Raw genomic sequence first — 19,427 nt, forward strand, 5'->3', positions numbered from 1 at the left:
CCCTTGCTCAGCTCGTTTCCATCCCAGGAAAGCCCAAGCCATTGCTGCAAAGAATAGCTTTATAATAAGGGGTTCCCATCACAGCCGTGCATCGTAGTAATACTCAGCCATGTCTGGCCCGTCCCGCTTGCGCTGCTGGGCCCGGGAGAGAAGGGGTCGAGGCCCTCGTGGCCATGGGTGCTTGGGGCGCACCCCGTAGTCTAAGGAGAGAGAAGAGGGTATGAGTGGGAGGGAGAATCTGTTTTGCGTCCGCTGAAGACGTCCCCAGGCAGATGCCATTTGGGAGAAGGCCCTCAGGCTGGACCTGGGTGCCCTCTCCTAGGGCATCTCTCCCCCACCAGGTAGGGCTGGGGGCAGAGGAGGGGAAGGGGTAGGGGAAGGAGGAGATACTACCGTCCACCAGGCCAGAAAGTGGCTCCGAGAGTTCCAGGGGGGCTGAAAATTCCTCAGGAACAGGTCGCTGAGGCCTGTGGGAGATGTGGGGTGCTCAGCCCTGGCCCCAAAGGCAAACCACTGCCTCCCAGCAGAGGGGGAAATGGGCCAGGGTGGGGACTGGGGGGGCCCTCATGCCAGGGAGGGGCTGCACTGCAGAGTCCCCACCTTCCAGGCCCCTGGCCCTGTTGAGCCCTGACCCCGTGTCCCCAGGAGTTACCTTAGCGGCTGGGGGCGGAGGAGCGCAGCCGCCAGGATGAGGTTGAGGAGGAGGAGGAGGCTCAGCGCGGCCCTGGGGGACAGAGCCCCCCGCATGGCGAGAACCATCTTCCACTTGGGTCCCTGCTCCAGGCTTCTGCCTGCCCCTCCCCCAGCAGAAGGACGGAACCTGCTGCCAACTCCCAGGGCCAGCTCACAAAGGGCGCCCATTCCGGGGCTCCGCGTCAGCACCAGCGCCGGGGCTAGGCTGGAAACCTCCATGCTGAGGTTGGTTGTTTGGTCTTACTGACGCTATGGACAGCAGGGGCCACACCACACCGTGTTCTGCCATCACTGGTTACGGGCACAGGTCTCAGTTCAGACCCTGACCTCGCCTCTTGCTAGGCAGACACATCACTTCATCTCTGTGGGCCTCGGTTTCCTCACCTGTGAGGCAAGGTACACACGTGTGTGCCTAGGGACTGGCACACAGGAGGCCCTGAGCAGAGGTCACAGTCACCGAACCCTCACCACCCAGAGTCCCCACCGCTCCCACTCAGCCTCGTCCCCTCCTCCCGCTCCCACCACTGCCCCATCTCTCCCTCCTGTACCTCAGTAATCCCAGGAAGGTCCTGCCGGCTAAAGGGCCCAGAGCAGGCCACTGAGCAGAGCCTGCTCTGAGGGCCTTCCCTACGCCGCTCCCCGCAGCTTAGAACAGCCTGGCCCCGGGACGCCACAGGCCCTGCCACCACCCCTGAGGCTGACGGGGATTTCAGGTTAGGTGGCAAAGCTTGGGACCTGGTCCCCTCGAGCGTAAGCTTCCCGAGGGCAGGGGCTACAGGATGCCCAGTACTTGACACCCGGCGGCTGCTCAGTAAACACGTGTTGAATGAATAAATGCAGCGTGACGGTAGGCTGGAGACCGAGACTCTTCACAGGCCTGCAGCAAGGCTGTGCGGCCCTCTGGTTCCTGCCCAGCCCCTGGTTCACACGGTGTGGACCTGGCTCACTTTAGAATCTAAGCCGCACACTGACTTCTCACTGACCACCTCCCTTTCTGTGTCCTGGACACAACTGGCTCCCACAAGGCTGCTCAGCATTCTCTGTCCCCACCAAGGCGCCCCCCACCCCCGACCCCGGTCAGGAACCACAAGTTCCCCTGGCTCTGCCTAACCCCAAACCCCTCATTTTCTTGCCTCCGAGACGCCACCCTCTTCCTCTCTATCCACAACCAGTCCCCAAGGCCTGGCTGGGTTACACCAAAACCCCTCTCTCCCTCCTGCCATTGTCTTCATTCAGCCCCATCCACTGTTGCAGGTCTCCAGCCACAGCGTCCTGCTCCATTTTCCACCCCTACTCACGGGCCACCCTGCACCACCGGCACTGAGATGAGCTTTGAAACAGTTCCCCTCCCCACCGCCTCCTAGAGGCAGGTCCGAGTTTCTTGCCTGGTATTCGACGGCCCAGTGGATTTGGCACTGACGTCCCCCTCCAACCTCATCCCCTCAGCTCCTGCCGACTCCCCTCTGCTCCAGCAGGGGCTTCACCCCACTGCGACACTACGTGTGCTGTTTTTGCACACGCAGCCTCTGCTCCCAGTCTGCCCAGTAACCAACAGATTACGTTTTACCAGTTTAAAAGCCTGTTTAAATGGAGGGTTCCCTGACCAGCGTACCCTCCGGCTGGTCCCAGCGGGCAGGCAGCCCCACTTGCGCGGCTCCAATCTGACCACTTTCCCTGCACGCTTCCACCTACTGCAACAACCCGCTGGTGTGTCCACACATCTGTCTCCTCTATTGTCAAGAGTGAGGGCAAGGAACTGGGCCTGACTCATTTCTGAACGCACATCACAAGGCACAGAGTCCACTACACGGCAAATGCCCAGCAACGCTTGCTAGGCAACCCAAGGTCATGGGTCTCGAGCGATGACCACCTGAAGGCTCAGTACCTTCATCCCCGGGCCCAGGACCTGAGTGGGCTTCTCAAGAGGCACTTGGGGAAAGCAGTCACCTGCTTTCCCCAGACACCCTCCCGGGGTGTCTGGGAGGAGCTGAGGCAGAGCCAACACAGTGCAGATGGAGCCCTCTTAGAACCTAAGTGGCTGCCCGTCTGGCTAGAAACTCCAGCAGGAGCGTGTGGTCTGCTCACAGCACAAAGGCAGCAAAGGCTGAGGAAGGGGGAAGACCAGGCAGAAAGAGCAGCGGCACCATCCAAACCCCTCTCCCATCCCCAGCAGTGTGCATGGCTCCGTGCAGGCCCGGCCACCGGGGAAAACATGGGGGAGACCCCAGCTCATACCGTGTGAACCTGCACCCAGCTTTCCCCAGAGCCTCTCGGGCTCGCATCCCTGCCAACTTTACCACCGCCCCAGCGTCAGCCCCAGTGCTGGCTGGTGCCTGACGCTCCTTTCCCACAGCAGAACAGCCTTTTGCTCTCAACCAGGGGTTCAGGACTTGAGGTGCCGCTCTGCACTGAGCCGGGCCCACCACCACCGGGCTCCACCACGGAGCGGCTGGCAGGCAACAGGCCCCGGCAGGGGGAGGGGCAGACAGAGGCTCCGGGCAGAGGACACAGGGGCAGATGTCATCCACTGTCTAGGTTCAGCCTTGTTTGTCGTCAGTAGGGACCGGTGAGAGAGAAGCAGCGTTCACTCCCGCAGCTGCGGCGGCAGGCAGGTTCCCATGCTCGGTGAGGTGAAACGCCAGCTTTCTGTGGCGGGAGGAGCCCAGGTCCCAGTCCTAGCGGTGGCTTCTCAGCTCAGTGACAAGGTGCAGGCTTGTGTCTCCATCACTGGCGGATGCAAAGTCAAAAGGGTATTAAGGGAGCTCTAGTGGTGACCAGGGCTGTGTGCAGAGCCTGGCCAGGGTGGGAGCGCCAGGCGCCCTGGGCGGTGGGCACGGAGAGGTCACAGGCTTGGACACTGCCAGAGTCAGTTTTATTAGGGCAGAGGGGACCAGGGGACTGAAGGGTTGAGGCACCCCCTGCCCTTCCCCACACCCCAATTGTGGAATGTCTGTCAGCCCCAACTGTAGAAATAAATTTTCTGCCAGGTAGGCAAGTAATCCATGAGTGGCCCTGCAATGACAGAGAGAGGAACAAATTCAGGGCTGAGGGCCAGACTCCAACCTGGCTCTGCTCTACCCGGGGCCCTTCTGAGCCACTGCTGCCCAAATACAGCTGCTCCCATCCACATGGCAGGAGCCCCCAACTCTCCCACCTCTTCCCCCAGCATTGGCAGCGATCTGTGTCCTCGTTTACAGACAAGGAGTTTCAGGCTCAGAGCAACCACACGGCTGTCCAGTTGTACATGCTGACGGCCCCAGCCCAGTGCCTCTCTGCTGAGGTGGGATCTCCAAACAGCCAGCAGGCTTCTTTCCCGCCATACAGTCTCCACCCACAGAAGCCAGTCTCATATCACTGGAGAAGCTGTCACCCACCCAACCTGACCTCCCGGGCTCCCTCTCCCAACTGTGCCAAGAATCATACTACAAGGAGACAACGAGAAAACAGGGTGATGGGCCACACGTGAGATCCGACACACTCAATAGTCATCACACCTCCGCCCCATGCTTACTTGTGATCAGGCCAATGCCTGGGACATGGTCTGCCAGCAGCTGGAGCAAAAAGAGGATCTTGGCCCTGCAAGAAAGGAGCAGGTTGAGTAGGCAGTATGGGTCCCTGCAAATGCAGGTGCTAAGAAGCCTCCACTGACTACCTGACTAAAGGCAGTGCATCTCCGAGGACAGAAAGTCACTCTGTGGACCAAGGACATCCTCTAGGACAGAAGGACGAGACCTCTGGTCCTGCCGTCCCCCAGCCACACGCCTGGAAAGCTCACACTTCAGCCCACAACTGGAAAGCCACCGGGCTCTAGACACTATATTGTGTGACAACAAAAAAAAGGGGGGCTTCCCTGGTGGCGCAGTGGTTGAGAGTCTGCCTGCTAATGCAGGGGACATGGGTTCGAGCCCTGGTCTGGGAAGATCCCACATGCCGCGGCACGGCGATGAAGAGTGCCCCCCGCTTGCCGCAACTGGAGAAAGCCCTCGCACAGAAATGAGGACCCAACACAGCCAAAAATAAATAAATAAATAAATAATTTAAAAAAAAAAACAAAGGGGGAAGGAAGATGCTCTCTTCCCAGCCTACACCCCAGAGGCCCCTCAGCACCCTGCTCCCTGTCCTCTGGGGAAACAAGAAATTCCTCTGACGGTTTTCTGGACCCTTCTCAGTCCGGGCCACTGCCCTAAGGGTGCTGGACTGGTAAGGTCAGCAGGAGACCAAGCCAAACTGGAGGTCTGCAGCCTGGGAAGCCACCTCTGCAATTACCGTCTCCCAACTCCTCAGTTTAATGAGATACTGGGGCTATAATGTTTCCTCTGTAGAGTGCAAGCAATCTGTAGGGGGGAGGTCATATGATCCAAATAAGTCTCCAGAATGTTTCCTCTAGAGTATGGAATAGGATTTGGCTTTAGTACCTTATGAGCTTTTAAACGAGCTTTTAAACTTATCTGAAAATAAGAAGGGCCAGGCAGTTATTTTCACTCAGGTGGTTATTAAACATGACCTAAGCTTACTTTCTACTCAGAAAATAAACAGAGGCTGTACGGACAGAACGTTAAGTACAATTGCAACTGAACACTCCAGACTTTTAAGCAGCGTACTTGTTATGACCTGGACAGAGGGGGTCCCGGGAGCCTCCAGTCTGTCTCACAGCCCCAGTCGCTGTACAGGGACCCCTTGTCAAATCTCGGTCTGACCTCAGGAGAGGTCTTTGGGAGACTTGGCCCCGAGCCACCCCTGACTCGGCCCCAGCAGGCCTCTCTCTGTCTGGTTGTGGCTGGGAGCTCTGGACCCTCACAGGGGATGGAGTGAGGGCTGGGCAAGGCAGGGACAGGCCAGGAGAGAACACAGACGTGGAATCTGGCTCTGCCACTGGCTAGTGGCTCCGTTTCAGTTTCCCAACCTCTTTGAACCTCAAGCGTCTCCTGTGAGAAGTGGGGATAATTCCAACTACTTTACAGGACGATGGGCAAGTGAGCCGAGGATGTACTGATAGAAAGTTCACGCCCATGATCCCAGTGGCCCTGCCCTCAGCGAGCTGCCTACCAACAACAGCTTAAGCTGCACACAGGGCGGACGGCCCCGAGAAATCAGGGAGTGACCGCACCCAGAACAGCACATAGCGGGTGCTCAGTGAACCCAGATCAGGGAAGGAGGGGGGAACACAAGGCGTGAACAGGGGTGGGGCACCGTGACCCATTTCCCTCCCCTCTGCTTCGCCGAGGGTGGGCCCTGCCATTCTAGGGGCCGGATCCTTACTCGGAGAAGCGGTCGTAGAACGGGGAGCGCAGCAGGTAGTAGAGCAGCAAGATGGTCCGGCGCCGCAGCTCCAGCCGCTCCCTCCGGGTCAGGCCCTTCCTCTCGCTCAGGAGGCTCAGGCTGGGGGGAGGGGACAAGGTTAGGACCAGCAACAGGAGGAACAGGGACCCCTGCCTGCCCAGGTGAGGCCAGGCCTGCAGCACAAAGCCTGGCGGAGGGAATGGAGCCCCCAGGCAGGCCCAGGCTCACCTGGTCACATCCACGACACCAGACAGGAGCCAGGGTGTCCACGACCGCTGACCCCATAGGCCCAGGCTGAGCACTGACGGCCAAGGCGTCAAGGATGTCTCCAGCACGTGGCCCGCCCTGCCCACTCCCGTCTATCCCGACCCCACCCCAGGCCAAAGATACAGTGCAGCAGGGGCCGGGCAATATACAAGGACTCTGCGATGGTTTCCTGCAGCCCCAGCGGGGTGGGGGTGACGCTCAGCTCCTCGTGCTGCTGCTGCTGCCGTCCCTCCCGCTGCTGGGGGGCTCCCCAGTGCCTTGAGTGCAGGGACGGAGCTAGAACACAAGGGCAGCAGATGAGCAGCCAGGTCCAAGCCGGGGCGGGGCAGGGGGAGGGTGGGCAGTGATGAAAGCCAGGCCCTCAGGCCCATGCTGACCTCAGCACCGAGGTGCCTCATCCGGCTACATCCTACACTTACTGTTCTGGAGAGTTCGCACCACTCGGTTTGACCGCTTCCCCACATATGACTGCTCCCGGCTGCCAGGGCTGCTGTCACCATCTAGAAGGAATAGAAAAAACGTCTTACTGTCAAAGGGGCATGTTTCCAGCAGAGCCTGCAAAGAATGTGCGTGCAGTGAACGCTTGTGGGCTAAGGGAAGAACGTATACGCTTGTACTAGAGCAGCAGCTAAGTCAAGGACACCACAGCAGATGCTGGGGCTGGGACCTGTCCACAGTGGGGAGCATTCTGCAGCCCTCCCCAGCCTGAGGAAAGGCCAGTAATCACCTGTGGCAGATGAGCCAACCAAGAACCAAGGCTTCCCAGGCTCTGGAACAAGGCAGGGAAGACCCTTGGTCTATGGGCACCACAGCACCAAAATGGCCATATTGGGACTTCCCTGGCAGTCCAGTGGTTAAGACCCTGCACTTCCACTGCCAGGGGTGTGAGTCCAATCCCTGGTCAGGGAATGAAGATTCCGCATGCTGCGCTGCACGGCCACACAAAAAAACAACCCAGGGGCTGTATCTTCTCAGTGCTTTGCTTTCAACATGACCATGAAGAGAAGAGAAGAAAAACAAAGAACTGCTCCCACCCAAAGTCAGGGGAGTAAGGCCCAGAGGCCAACAGCTGATGGGCCCAAAGCCTTGAAGGGACGGATCTGCTGGGTACCCTGCCTCATGAGGCTGTGCTCTTGATACAGAACCAGGCCCAGAGACAAGACTGGCAACACCCCTGCCTCCCACTGATGCTCTGTGCCCTCTTCTTGCAGCCCACAAAAAAGAATGAGGACTCTGACGTCAAAAGTCCTGAGTTTAAGATCTAATCCTGCCTCTGACCTCATCATTCTTTTTCTTCTCTAAAATACAGGGTGATGAAAACAAAATGAGTTGACGGCGACAGATGTGCTCCACAAATGAAAATGCCATATTCATGTTGGTCAGCTCTAAATCTACAGATCAGTCCCATGCCCCGTTTCACTCCAGAGCAGGCAAGCAGCTTACCCTGGGACTGTGCCTGGGTCTCCCTGTCCAGCGGAACGATGGGGGGTGAGGTCTGGAGGCCAGCCTTGAACCAGATCAGCAGGAACATCCGCAGTACAGCCCTGGGTTGGGAGTACGGCGAGGCTGGCGGGGGGAGGTGGCTAGCCAGCAGGGGGTCAGGGTTGCTCTGCTGAACACTATCTGTACAGCTCAGGTACCCCCACCCAGGGCTGGCCCCCCACATTCCCAACATACTTGGCCAGCTGGATGAGGGCAATGACGAGCCAACGTCCCACTTCGCCCCACACCTTGGCAGCCCCCATCTCCATGAACACCTCCACGCACTCCAGCACGCTCAGCCAGGTTAGCAGCTTTTGCTGGGACAGGGACTGCAAGAACCCCAGGCCAAGAGGTCAGGGGGCTCCCCGTAGTTTCAGCCCCTCCCCCTAGGGGACGCCTCTGACAGAAGATGTGGATTTTCCTCCTTCCAAGACTAAGTGTGTAAGCCTGAGTTCTCCCGCTGGGAAAGGCTATTCTACCCTCTGAAACCCAGTCTCTTCACCTGATAAGGGCACCCTAACACCTGGACACTTCACCTAATGCGACGGCTTGAGGCTCAGATGGATGCAGCCTCGTCTCGTAACTCTATGAGATCATAACACGTGCTACACACAGGGGCTGGTGGTTACTATTTTGCTCCCGAGCCCCCATGCTTCCCATCCTCAGTTCCTGGCACAATTCTTACCACAGGTAACTTTCTTCGAAGCTCCTTCCGTAGGATCCCATCATTGAGCAGCACGAGCAGGTTAGAGGCAGAGTACACTGAGAGGTAGAGTGTGGCCGTGAGAGGCTGACTCTGTAGCCTCCACCCCCTCACCTTCTCCCCAGCGCGGCAGGGATCACCTGTCACCTGCTGTGCTCAGCCACCCTCACACTATGCGGAAACCAACATGTCTCCCCACCCACTTCCTCAGAACTCCACACTCCCCAAAATGATCTCTCAGGTGGGTGGCTGGAACAAGAAAGGATGGTTTGAACTCTATGACAAACCAGCTACTGCCCTGCTGGATAGCACTGGTCATCCAGCTGCCCAGAACTGCCCATCACGCTCCAAATAGACACAGATGTGCAGTCTCACCTCCTGGCCTTTGCTCTCTCTCTGCAGCCTGTCCCTGAAAGTTTGTTCCATCTCTACCTTTCAAAACCTAGCTCATCCTTTCAGGACCTGTACCTCCTGTACTCACTGGGTGAACACCACTGAGGCAGTTAAAGTCTGGGGAGTGTGGAATCTGGGAGATCTGGGTTTGAATCCTGGTTCTGGGACCTTCAGTGGCTGTTCCTTAACCTCATTTAAACGTCTGTTCCCTTAACTGGACAATGAGGACCACAGCAGTACCCACCTCACATGACTGTAGAGAGGATTAAGTGGGCAAAAGCAGAAAAGGTGCTTCGCTCAGCCTCCTGACCCGTCAAGGTCCCCAGACACGTCTCTCAACTATGGGGACATACATGGAGGACCTAGGATAGTGGACGCTGTACCCTTGTCTGATTCAGTCACAGAACAGGATGAGCTAACGGGAAATCTGAAACGGGGTGGTCACCTCTCTGGGGAGCCCTCCCCCACCCTACCGCCCCCCACTCGCCCCAAAGCCCGGCTCACCCAGCTCCGACAGCTCGTGCGAATCGGCGAAACGACCTGGGGAGAAAGCACAGAAGGAGGCGTCGGTGAGAGTTTGCCTCACCCCGCGGCTTCGGGTCCCTGGACATTTCCGCGCTACGCCTTACGCCCGGGAACCTGGAAGGAACTTCTCAAACAGAGCGATCACTACCCTGACTCCGCAGGGAAGGTGGCCAGTGGGGTCAGAGGTCAGAGTCCCGAAGGGATGGGTCAAAGGTCAGGGTAGCACCTGCCAGCAGGTAACTGAGGCCCCGCACTGCCGTCTCCAGCTGGGCCGTGGCGGCCGGGTGACGAGTCACGTACTCCTGGTAGAGGAGGCCCAGGAGCCGCAGCTTTTCCATCCTGCCCTCGGGACCAACAGACCCACGGACCTGCAGCGCGACTGGCTACGGCGCCCTGCTTCCTGCGCACTCCTTCCTGCTTCCGGTCTCAGGCCCGCCTCTGCGTTGCTTAACTTCCGCGGGCCAGAAGAACGGTGACTTGGAGGGCCATTGAACCACTCTTCACCCCATTTCGTAAATCACCCCCCACCAGAGTAGCGTTAAGCAACTCCGGGCCTAATCTCGCCCTCCCAGTCCTTCAGGTCATTGGTTAACACACTCTGCGCCCCCAACCCCAACTGTCCGAACCGGCTCTTCCGCCTTCCGGGTTGGCTGCCCTTGCGCCTGCGCAGTTATAGCTCCAGGAACGCTCCCGCGTCAGTCTGAACAGTTCATTCTAGAGTGGAGACCAAAAGCCTAAAGTCTTTCCAATAGAACGCCGAGAGGCTCGAACGGGAGGACTGGATTTTCAAGAGCTGAGAGGTAGCGCGCAGAAAGGAGTCTCCGTCAGACTTGGGGAGGTGCAGGGACAGCCTAAGGACAGTCGGACTGTGTGCAGGCGCGCGTTTGGCAAGTTGCCTTGTCTCCCGACCCCCACCAGAGGTAGTGCTGGGGAAACTGAGGCAGCGAGGAGTCCAGCCGCCCACGCACTCACGATCCCCTAGCCAGCACCGTTAGTGCCTCGGCTTCGGCCCCAGCACCCACATGGACTGTGCCCCCTTCCAAAAGCGCGCACCCGCAGTCCCATCTTCACAGAGAAAACCCTGGCCCGGGCTTCCGCTCTCGGCTTAGGGTGACCTTAATCAGGACTTTCCCTTCCTTGGGCCTCAGGTTTCCCCATCTGTAAAATGGTTAGAGGGCAGACTTGGTCGTTGAACTCGGGATCAACCTCAAAGCGCTTGTCGGCCCTCGAGTGCACCTTCCGACTCTCAGTTGCTCCCCAAGAAATGGGGGCTTCTCCAAGGAATCTCTTCCAAAACGGGACAGCCTCCCCGAAAGGGGCAGCGGCGGGAAAGGAGCGGCCAGAGGTAGAGGGAACGGATGCTCTGGAGAGGCAGCCGCCGATTGGCTGTGGGCAAAGGGGCGGGGCATGGCTGAGGCCGCGGGGCTGCGCCGCGGGGGACAGGGACCGCAGGTTTATGGTACTCTGAGAATAGTACTGTACTACATTGTTTTACCTAATCCGCTCCACCAGATACTATCTCCACAAGAGGAAAGGATCCGCTTAAGAACGCCCAGTCAAGACTGGAATCCTGGTCTAGTCTGACCACAGAATCTAGGCATTTTAACACACCCACCAAGAAACCACAGGTCATCCTTGCACTCCCTCCTCCAAGCCTCTTCCCCAGCTTAGTTTTCTTCTATATCAGGTGGGGAATCGAATCGTAACTGCCCTCCGTACCCATGCCAAGGAATGAAGACTTAGCGCCTAAGGAGAGGCAAAGGTCCTGGAGAACAGAGGAGGTGGCCATGGACATCATCTACACCATTTTTCACCACTTCCTGGGTGCCAGGTTCACTCACACTTGACTCCTAGCAACCTGGCTAGGTTGGTGTGAGCTACTTTCCACAGATGGGGAATAAGAGGCCCAAGGAGGGGAAAGGACTTGTCTCAGGTCACACAGCATGGCACTGGCCAAACAGACCACGGTGAGAGTCTCCTGTGATAGGGCCCTGTCTCCTACTGTCCATGGCTCAGCAAGAGCAGCGACTGTTGAGGCCACTTGGTCATGAGTCAAGTTAGCAACTGGGATTAAGACCAGCGCTCAGGGCATTTAGTGTGGGGCACTTTCTCCCTTCCTCCCTACATCTCATCATCTTAATGAACTTGTTCCCCAAACCTCATCAGTGGTACTCCTCTAGCCCCTCCATCTGCGGCTGCGGAGAGAATGAGGAAGGGGACTGTGCAGTTTCTTTGGCACTCCCAGGGCTGGTGGTCCTGTGCTTCTGGGGAGGAGAGAGGCATGGAAGACAGAGGGGCAGCCCCCCCCCCCCACCTTCACACCCTTGGACAGAATATAAGGGCCACTGGGGCTGGAGCCTGTTTCTCTTCCCTCCCTCAGGACTGGGAAGGAAGGGATCATGAGCTCAGCCAGGCTGGCAGCAGCAGGGCTGCCTGAATTTCCTCTTCAGATCCTGTGCCTGATTAGGTCTCAGAGACAAAGAGTGGTCGTGTGTGCAGGAGGTTCCCAGGGCAACCCCGCCCTACTGGGCCCCTGCCTGGATTTGGTCACCTGGCTGGGCTTTGAAGGGCCTTTGGGCAGGTTGGACCTGATCCTGCCTCCTTCACTCTGCCCTGAACCACAGGGGAAGAGAGCTAGACCAGTCCAACAGGTCTAGCTCAGATGTGGACACTGAGGCTCAGAGAGGGGGCCTGACTAGTCTAATGTCACACAGCGAAGTCCTGGGCAGAGCTGGGTCTCAGGCCTAGAAGACCAGCACCCTTTCATATGCCCATGCCTACTCCCTTTCCCCCTCCACACCCCAGAAGAATTTCTCAGAGGCCCAGGAAGCATCTCAGCACCTCAATGTCCCCTGAGTGGTAAGGCTGAGCAAGGGGTGGGGCCAGCACTGTGAATGACTACCATCACTCTGCAGACCCAGCTCCCTCCACAAACTCCCTGGTCAGATTCTCCCCTGTACCCTATCTGCTCTCTTACGTTTAACCCCCCCCAGTCTCTGTTGAGGGGCTTGGGGAGGGATTTACCCACACCCACCCCATCTCCAGGCTAGAGATGAGGATTAGGGGACTGGAGGCTCAAAGCTCCAGACGCATGGGTGGACCCTACATCCCCTCATGTCCTCTCAGTTCCCAGATGTATGAGGAGCCACATCAGTCTCCATGGTAACCACTGCCCCTGGCCTCCAAAGGCCCAAAGCCAGACCTTCCTTGCAGACTCCCCATTTCCCAGAGAAAGGCATCCTGGCCTCAGAGCAGGAGATGTGGGGGGAGGGGTCTCAGGCTGGGCTGCTCTGCCACAACTTCTTTTGGGGCTGAGGCCTCTCAGACCCTCACTTTTTATAGCCGGAAGCTGGGCTGAAGGACACAGCCTGAACCCCTTTCCAGGTCACAGTGAGGTCCAGTGAGTCCCCATCCATGTTCAGCACAAACTTACAGGCCCTGGTTGGCTGCTGGGGTCCCAGTCCAGGGAGCAGCTACCTTCTAGGGGAGACATAGGCTATAAACAAGTCAATAAGGTCAACTTGTAAGGAGTGCTAGGAAAACAATATAAACCAAGGGATGTGGAAGGAGAGGCCTACCTTGTGAGAATCTGACAGAATCCAGGCAGGATTCTAGGGCAGGAAACCCTTATGGAGGAGCAGCACTGAAACTCTGTCTGCAGGGTAGAGCCGCAGGAGGGGCCAGAGGGCGCTCTAACAGGTCACTTCAGCTCTGCGGGGAGAATCATGCCTGTGTCACAGGACTGATGTGAGGGTTAATTGCAGTGAGGCTGTGGAACCTCAGCATAGGTCCTGGCACAGAAGCGTACACGCTCAGTCAACCGTGGTTGTTTGTTCGCAGCCCAGAGCGTCCCCTAACCCCTCCAGGGCGGAAGGTCGGGGGGAAAGGAAGAGATCCAGGCCGGGCGCCAGGCACATTCACGACGGTCTAGTGAAGGGTTGGGGATCCCCGGCCCTGCCCAGGAAGCCCAGGCCGCCTGAGTCAGTGAGGCCCCTCGCCAACTCCCGGGCAGGAGGCGACCTTCACAAGGCCGCTTTATGCTGCCAGGACACCTGGACTGCGTGGGGGTGGAGCAGACGGGGAGGAAAGCGGGGACTCCAAATGCTCCACTGCTCTCCTGGGCGAGTCTCGGCCGGCCCCGCCTCCCGCCCCCTGAGCAGGTGTCCGGACCCGTGAGGCCCGGCCTTCCAGCCCGCCCCCTCCCTCTTAACTCGGGCTACTCCTTTGATCCTGGGTCTGGGGATACGGCCCCTCCCGCAAGGGAAGGTTCCGGGGAGGAGATGGGGTTAGGGAAGAGGGGGATGGGCTCAGAGCAGGTAGTTGGGACAGGTCCTTCCTGGGTGGCTGCCCCCAAGCCCTCCAGCCATCTTGAGGGTTCCCGGGTTTCCTCCCCCGCTGTAGGGGTCCTCGTAAGCCCGGGCAGGGGCGGGGCGGTGCCTCCCTCTCCCCCCCACCCCGGGGAGGGGTCTCCCCGCCCCTTCGGATTCAGCCAAGCGGAGATGAAACCTGAACCCAGGTTGGGGGCGGGGCTGGCTCCCGCTCCGACCGGGCTGGCCTGCTCCTTCATCTCCCCTTTCCCTGCACCCCAGCCGCCTTCTGAGAGAGTAAGGTCGGGATCCCCAAGCCGCTGGAGCAGGTGAGGTGGCGACTCAGCGCGGGAGAGAAGATCGGGTGGCCGTCGGGCCCCACCGCCCAAGGCTGACTCTCCTCTCTCCCTCCCTGGTCCACAGGGCCCGCGATGGAGCCCACAGCCCGGGGTCGCGCCCCGCCGTGAGCACCTGCTGCCCACAGCCATGCTGCCCCGAGGGCGCCCCCGGGCGCTGGGGGCCGCAGCGCTGCTGCTGCTGCTGCTTCTGATCGGTTTCCTCCTGTTCCGTGGGGACCTGGACTGTGAGCGCACCGAGCGGGAGGCGAGTGGGGGCGGGGCTGGCCCGGGATCCTTACCCAGGTCGCTAACGCCACGTGTGCCTCCAGACGAGCGGCCGCGGCCGCGGGGGACTGCTGCTTTCGACGGAGACCCGCCGGCAGACCCCGGGGGCCGCAACGGCTCGGATTGCACCCCGCCGCGGCCGCGGCCGCCCAAGTGCGAGGTAGGTAGGTGTGCACGGCCCCTGGAGGCGGGAATCTCAGGGGCGCCGCGCCCCCAGCCCAGGGACCTGGACACCTGTGGGAATCCCAACACCTGGTGTGGGCTCTGGCACTGACCGGCCAGCTGGGGGCGCCTGGAGTTCGCACCTCCCCTTCTCCTGGCCTGGCTTCCCCATTTGTGAAATGAGGGGGTGTACTCCCACTCTGCGGAGTCCCCCTCGACACTCTGCCTAGCGCTGATGCCGGGTGGGGCTACACTGCCCTGGGCCAGGTGAGCCCCACCATGGGTGCTTACCGTCGAGGGGAGGAGGAGGCTGCTGCCGACCTGGTGTCCCCTCCCAGCTCTTGCAGGTGGCTATCGTGTGTGCGGGTCATAACTCCAGCAGAGACGTCATCACCCTGGTGAAGTCCATGCTTTTCTACAGGTACAGCCAGGAGTGTCCCTCTCCTCCCATGAAGGTGGTTCTAAGAATATCCGGAGCTGGGTACAGAAAAGCTCTTGGCAGAAGTTGGTGCTGCCACTTCTGAGCCCCTCGAAGGGTAGGGCTTCTCCCGTGTAGTTCCTTCTGGGGCCTTCAGCTTTCCTCCCTTGTCCTTCCTGAAGGAAAAATCCACTGCACCTCCACTTGGTGACTGACGCCGTGGCCAGGAACATCCTGGAGACGCTCTTTCACACATGGATGGTGCCTGCTGTCCGGATCAGCTTCTACAACGCTGATGAGCTCAAGGCAGGAGCCCTGGCCCTTCTGCACCCCTCCCCAGCCATACCCAGCCCCCTCCTTCCTCCCAGGGTTGTGGGGATCACGGGGAGAACAGGTTAGAGCTGCCTGGGACCTCCAGTCCCATCACATCTACTGAAGCTCAAATCCCTCACCCTCCTGGGGCCCATCCCTTCTTCCCCCTCTGTCACCTGAGTATGTTCTGGCACTCGTAGGCCCTTCTCTTGCAGGCTCATGCCCTGTCCTTCCACCCACAGCCCCAGGTCTCCTGGATACCCAACAAGCACTACTCTGGCCTCTATGGGCTAATGAAGCTAGTGCTGCCCAGCGCCCTGCCCCCTGACCTGGCCCGTGTCATTGTCCTGGACACAGATGTCACCTTTGCCTCCAACATTGCAGAGCTCTGGGCACTCTTTGCTCACTTTTCTGGTGAGAGGCCTGGGACCCCCCCCCCCCCCCCCAGTCAGCCCCTTTCTCTGGCCCATGCAGGCCTCCCTGTGACCTAGCCCTGAGCCGAGGTCCAGTGGCAGCCTCAGGCAGCTCCCTCATGCCTTCCCCTCCCAGACAAACAAGTGATTGGTCTCGTGGAGAACCAGAGCGACTGGTACCTCGGCAACCTCTGGAGGAATCACAGGCCCTGGCCTGCCTTGGGCCGGGGATTTAACACAGGTGGGGACAGTGGGGGTGGGGTGGGGGGGAGAGGCAGGAGGGGCGGCCACTGGTCCTTGGGCCCCAGGGGCTGGTTAGGGCACAGAATGCTTGGAAGACCCCCCAGGAAGAACAGTTCTGTAGAAAGAACACTGGGAGAAGAGCCAGAAATCACAGTTCCAACCTTGTCTGTACATGCTGAATGACTATGGCCAAATCACTTGGTTCCTCTGAGCCTCAGTTTTCTCATCCATTAAATGGGGGTGACTTTACCAGCCCTGGGATCACCAAATTTGAGAAGATGGTTGTGGAGGTGCTCTGTAAGCTGTGCTTTGCCTCCCCTTCACCCCCAAGAGGATTAGTTGTCGATAGAGCTAGTACATGCTCACGTCTGAACAGTGAGAAAATACCAACACGTCACAAGATAAGCATTCAAAAGACACTTTCTTGAGCCCTGGCTCCAGAAGTTGGTCATCCCAGGTGGGCATGACAACCTCTCCCCATGAGCAGGCGTGATCCTGCTGCGGCTGGACCGGCTCCGGCGGGCTGGCTGGGAGCAGATGTGGAAGCTGACAGCCACGCGGGAGCTTCTCACCCTGCCTGCCACCTCACTGGCTGACCAGGTCTGGGGGAGCTTTTGAGGGGGGTGGGGCAGGCTCTGGGCCAAGATGTGATGGCTGTCTCCGCCCAGGACATCTTCAATGCCATAATCAAGGAGCACCCGTGGCTGGTGCGGCCCCTGCCCTGCGTCTGGAACGTGCAACTGTCAGACCACACGCTGGCTGAGCGCTGCTACTCAGAGGCGTCTGACCTCAAGGTGAACGGGGCAGGGGGACCGAGTGGTGGTGATGGGCCCAGGATGGGGACTCCTGCTCCCTGCTCCCATCCCCCCCGCCGATGCCCTCCCTGGTCCCAGGTGATCCACTGGAACTCACCAAAGAAGCTTCGCGTGAAGAACAAGCATGTGGAATCCTTCCGCAACCTCTACCTGACCTTCCTGGAGTACGATGGGAACCTGCTGCGGAGAGAGCTCTTTGGGTGCCCCCGCCCGCCCCCTCCTGGGGCCGAGCAGGTGAGCGGGAGCCGCCTTTCCTTCCCTCGGGGAGGCTCTACCCCTCTGCTCTGGTGGGACCCGGCCTTGTCTGGGGCTTGTCCGCCTGCCCCACCCAGCCCGTCCTCCTCTCCCCCATCCCCTCAGTTGCAGCGGGCCCTGGCACAACTGGACGAGGAGGACGCATGCTTTGAGTTCCGGCGGCAGCAGCTCACTGTGCACCGTGTGCACATCACCTTCCTGCCCCACAAGCCACCGCCCCCCCAGCCCCACGATGTCACCCTGGTGGCCCAGCTCTCCATGGACCGGTGAGGGTGCCGAGGGCAGCCCCAGGGAGCACGGTGTGGTCTGGGACTGGGGGTTTCGAGAGGAGGGTTCCACCTGGTGGAAGGAAGAGCTCTTACTGCCTGATGCTTGAGGAGTTCCAGGAGTTGGAGACACCGGAGATGGTGGAAGGAGCTTGGGCTTTGGGAATCATTCAGATGTCTGGAACTGCCCCTCCGTAGCTGTGGGACCATGGGCAAGGCTTAATATCTCTGGCCCTCAGTTTTCTCATCTGTCAAATGAGAAAGTACCCACCTTGTGGGGTAGTTGTGAAGATTAAATAAGAGCATGTCAAAAAGCGCCTGGAAGGTGCTCAGCAAGTCACTTGAGGGGGTGTCTGTGGCAGCTAACGCGGGAGGTATCCCAGCCCTCCCTGGGCTGACCACTCCCCTCACCCCAGGCTGCAGATGCTGGAAGCCCTGTGCAGGCACTGGCCGGGCCCCATGAGCCTGGCCTTGTACCTGACAGACGCAGAGGCCCAGCAGTTTCTGCGTTTCGTGGAGACCTCGGTGGTGCTCTCCGCCCGGCAGGATGTGGCCTACCACGTGGTGTACCGTGAAGGTCCCCTCTACCCCATCAACCAGCTTCGCAACGTGGCCTTGGCCCAGGCCCTCACGCCTTACGTCTTCCTCAGTGACATTGACTTCCTGCCTGCCTACTCCCTCTACGACTACCTCAGGTGGGCCGGAGGAGGGAGAGGAACGGCATGTGAGTGGATGTGGACGGGGCGGGGGAGCACCCGCAGGACCCCGGCGAGTGTGTCCCTGCTCCCTTCTGGGCGGCAATGTCCTCTGTAAAACGGGGGCTGCATTTGGGTGGGGGCCATGTCGTTTCTCTGGGCTGCCTAGGAGCGTGACGGGCTGGGACCTGATCCCACAGCAGCTCCACGTGTGTCTAGTGGGCTTCAGGGTGAGCTGGCCCCTGAAGTCGGGTCCTCATCTAATAAAAGTAAGAGAACCACTGGGCCCAGCGCTGGAGGCAGAGCCTTCCTAGTTCTCTCCTGTTCATGGGTGCTCCATCCTCAGGGCCTCCATCAAGCAGCTGGAGCTGGGCAGTGGGCGGAAGGCAGCTCTGGTGGTGCCCGCATTTGAGACGCTGCACTACCGCTTCAGCTTCCCCAGTTCCAAGGCCGAACTGCTGGCCTTGCTGGACGCTGGGTCTCTCCACACCTTCAGGTAGGAGAGGTCACTGCCCTGCCCCGGGGTTCCCCACACTGACCCCCTCCTAGCCTCAGCCTGGCTCCCCGCCCTATCCTGCCCCACAGGTACCATGAGTGGCCCCGGGGTCACGCGCCCACAGACTATGCCCGCTGGCGAGAGGCTCAGGCCCCATACCATGTGCAGTGGGCAGCCGACTACGAGCCCTATGTGGTGGTGCCACGTGACTGCCCCCGCTACGACCCCCGCTTTGTGGGCTTCGGCTGGAACAAGGTGGCCCACGTCGTGGAGCTGGATGCACAGGTAAGGGGCACCTCGTTGTCTCCAGCCTTGATTTGAATACCTCCAGGCTCAGGGAGCTCACTATACCGCAGTGGGGCACACTGCACCATTAGGCAGCACTACTAGGCATTCCACCCCTCTGCAGAACTAAAGCCGTCTACCTTTGGCCCTGACTTTGGCTCTTAGCGGCTGTCGAATAAATCTGCTCCCCATTCCCCAGAGCTGCCATCTCCCCCCAGCCCAGGCAACGACTGTCCGCGTGCCCCACTCCCCCAGGAATACGAGCTGCTGGTGCTGCCCGAGGCCTTCATCATCCACCTGCCGCACGCCCCAAGCCTGGACATCTCCCGCTTCCGCTCCAGCCCCACCTATCGTGACTGCCTCCAGGCCCTCAAGGACGAGTTCCACCAGGATCTGTCCCGCCACTATGGGGCTGCTGCCCTCAAATACCTCACTGCCCTGCAGCAGCCCCGAGGCCCCACCTGACCTCACACCTGCCCCCGGCACACTCCCTGCTGACACTGGAGCAACCTTGCTGCCGCCCCACCCTCCCTGCTATTTAAATTATTTATGGTCTCGGTGGGAAGGGCTGGGACGGGGCCTCCCTTCGCTGCTATCCTATGGCTGGGGTCTAGTGCTCCTCTGCCCCAGCTGGTTTGGGGCTGGTTCCTGCATCCTCACCTGTGACATCCCTTTTTCACAAGTAAAGTTTTAACAGTTCCTTTTCATGTTCCTCTTGGTTTGGGGCATGAGGAAGTGAGCCTGGGGAGGTGCTGAATCTGGCACGGAGGCCGGGACTGGAGTGTGTCCTGTCT

General features: G+C 59.6%; 4 protein-coding genes across 14 annotated transcripts in view; 1 reads left to right on the top strand and 3 right to left on the bottom strand.

Annotated features, from left to right (window-relative positions):
- Positions 1-44: 44 nt before the first annotated feature.
- C8H11orf94 (chromosome 8 C11orf94 homolog) lies at positions 45-1,747 on the bottom strand. 2 transcript variants are annotated; one of them, XM_036862488.1, is made up of 3 exons: positions 653-1,747; positions 394-467; positions 45-200 (listed from the first exon to the last, which is right to left on the bottom strand). In XM_036862488.1, the coding sequence occupies exons 1-3, from the start codon at positions 910-912 to the stop codon at positions 79-81; spliced, it is 456 nt and encodes a 151-aa protein (XP_036718383.1). In that variant the 5' UTR covers positions 913-1,747; the 3' UTR covers positions 45-78. The 2 variants fall into 2 exon arrangements, with proteins under 2 accessions (XP_036718383.1, XP_036718382.1); XM_036862487.1 differs by having other exon boundaries at positions 73-467; positions 653-1,745.
- A 1,460-nt stretch (positions 1,748-3,207) lies between these two features.
- On the bottom strand, positions 3,208-10,039 carry PEX16 (peroxisomal biogenesis factor 16). Of its 4 annotated transcripts, none has more exons than XM_036862483.1 (11): positions 9,570-10,039; positions 9,323-9,358; positions 8,408-8,484; positions 7,918-8,051; positions 7,684-7,823; positions 6,660-6,740; positions 6,364-6,516; positions 6,202-6,274; positions 5,953-6,072; positions 4,205-4,269; positions 3,208-3,420 (listed from the first exon to the last, which is right to left on the bottom strand). In XM_036862483.1, the coding sequence occupies exons 1-11, from the start codon at positions 9,679-9,681 to the stop codon at positions 3,383-3,385; spliced, it is 1,029 nt and encodes a 342-aa protein (XP_036718378.1). In that variant the 5' UTR covers positions 9,682-10,039; the 3' UTR covers positions 3,208-3,382. The 4 variants fall into 4 exon arrangements, with proteins under 4 accessions (XP_036718378.1, XP_036718377.1, XP_036718379.1 ...); XM_036862482.1 differs by lacking the exon at positions 3,208-3,420 and adding an exon at positions 3,544-3,705 and having other exon boundaries at positions 9,570-10,030; XM_036862484.1 differs by lacking the exon at positions 3,208-3,420 and adding an exon at positions 3,544-3,705 and having other exon boundaries at positions 7,684-7,784; positions 9,570-10,022.
- A 1,747-nt stretch (positions 10,040-11,786) lies between these two features.
- Positions 11,787-19,427, bottom strand: part of PHF21A (PHD finger protein 21A) — a 202,229-nt gene continuing 194,588 nt past the window's right edge. Inside the window, exon 19 of the transcript XR_005021052.1 lies at positions 11,787-11,796. The gene's annotated coding sequence lies outside the window, so the exon portion shown is untranslated. The remainder of the gene's footprint in view (positions 11,797-19,427) is intronic.
- Positions 13,572-19,330, top strand: LARGE2 (LARGE xylosyl- and glucuronyltransferase 2). Of its 7 annotated transcripts, none has more exons than XM_036862461.1 (15): positions 13,572-13,979; positions 14,074-14,233; positions 14,318-14,433; positions 14,774-14,856; positions 15,036-15,159; positions 15,408-15,579; positions 15,715-15,819; positions 16,309-16,421; positions 16,490-16,615; positions 16,715-16,870; positions 16,997-17,157; positions 17,574-17,852; positions 18,199-18,348; positions 18,438-18,633; positions 18,833-19,330. In XM_036862461.1, exons 2-15 carry the CDS (start codon positions 14,137-14,139, stop codon positions 19,325-19,327), a joined length of 2,373 nt encoding a protein of 790 aa, XP_036718356.1. In that variant the 5' UTR covers positions 13,572-13,979; positions 14,074-14,136; the 3' UTR covers positions 19,328-19,330. The 7 variants fall into 7 exon arrangements, with proteins under 7 accessions (XP_036718356.1, XP_036718361.1, XP_036718354.1 ...); XM_036862466.1 differs by having other exon boundaries at positions 18,889-19,220; XM_036862459.1 differs by having other exon boundaries at positions 16,490-16,870.

This window comes from Balaenoptera musculus, chromosome 8 (genome assembly GCF_009873245.2).
Source record: "Balaenoptera musculus isolate JJ_BM4_2016_0621 chromosome 8, mBalMus1.pri.v3, whole genome shotgun sequence".
Lineage (NCBI taxonomy): Eukaryota > Metazoa > Chordata > Mammalia > Artiodactyla > Balaenopteridae > Balaenoptera > Balaenoptera musculus.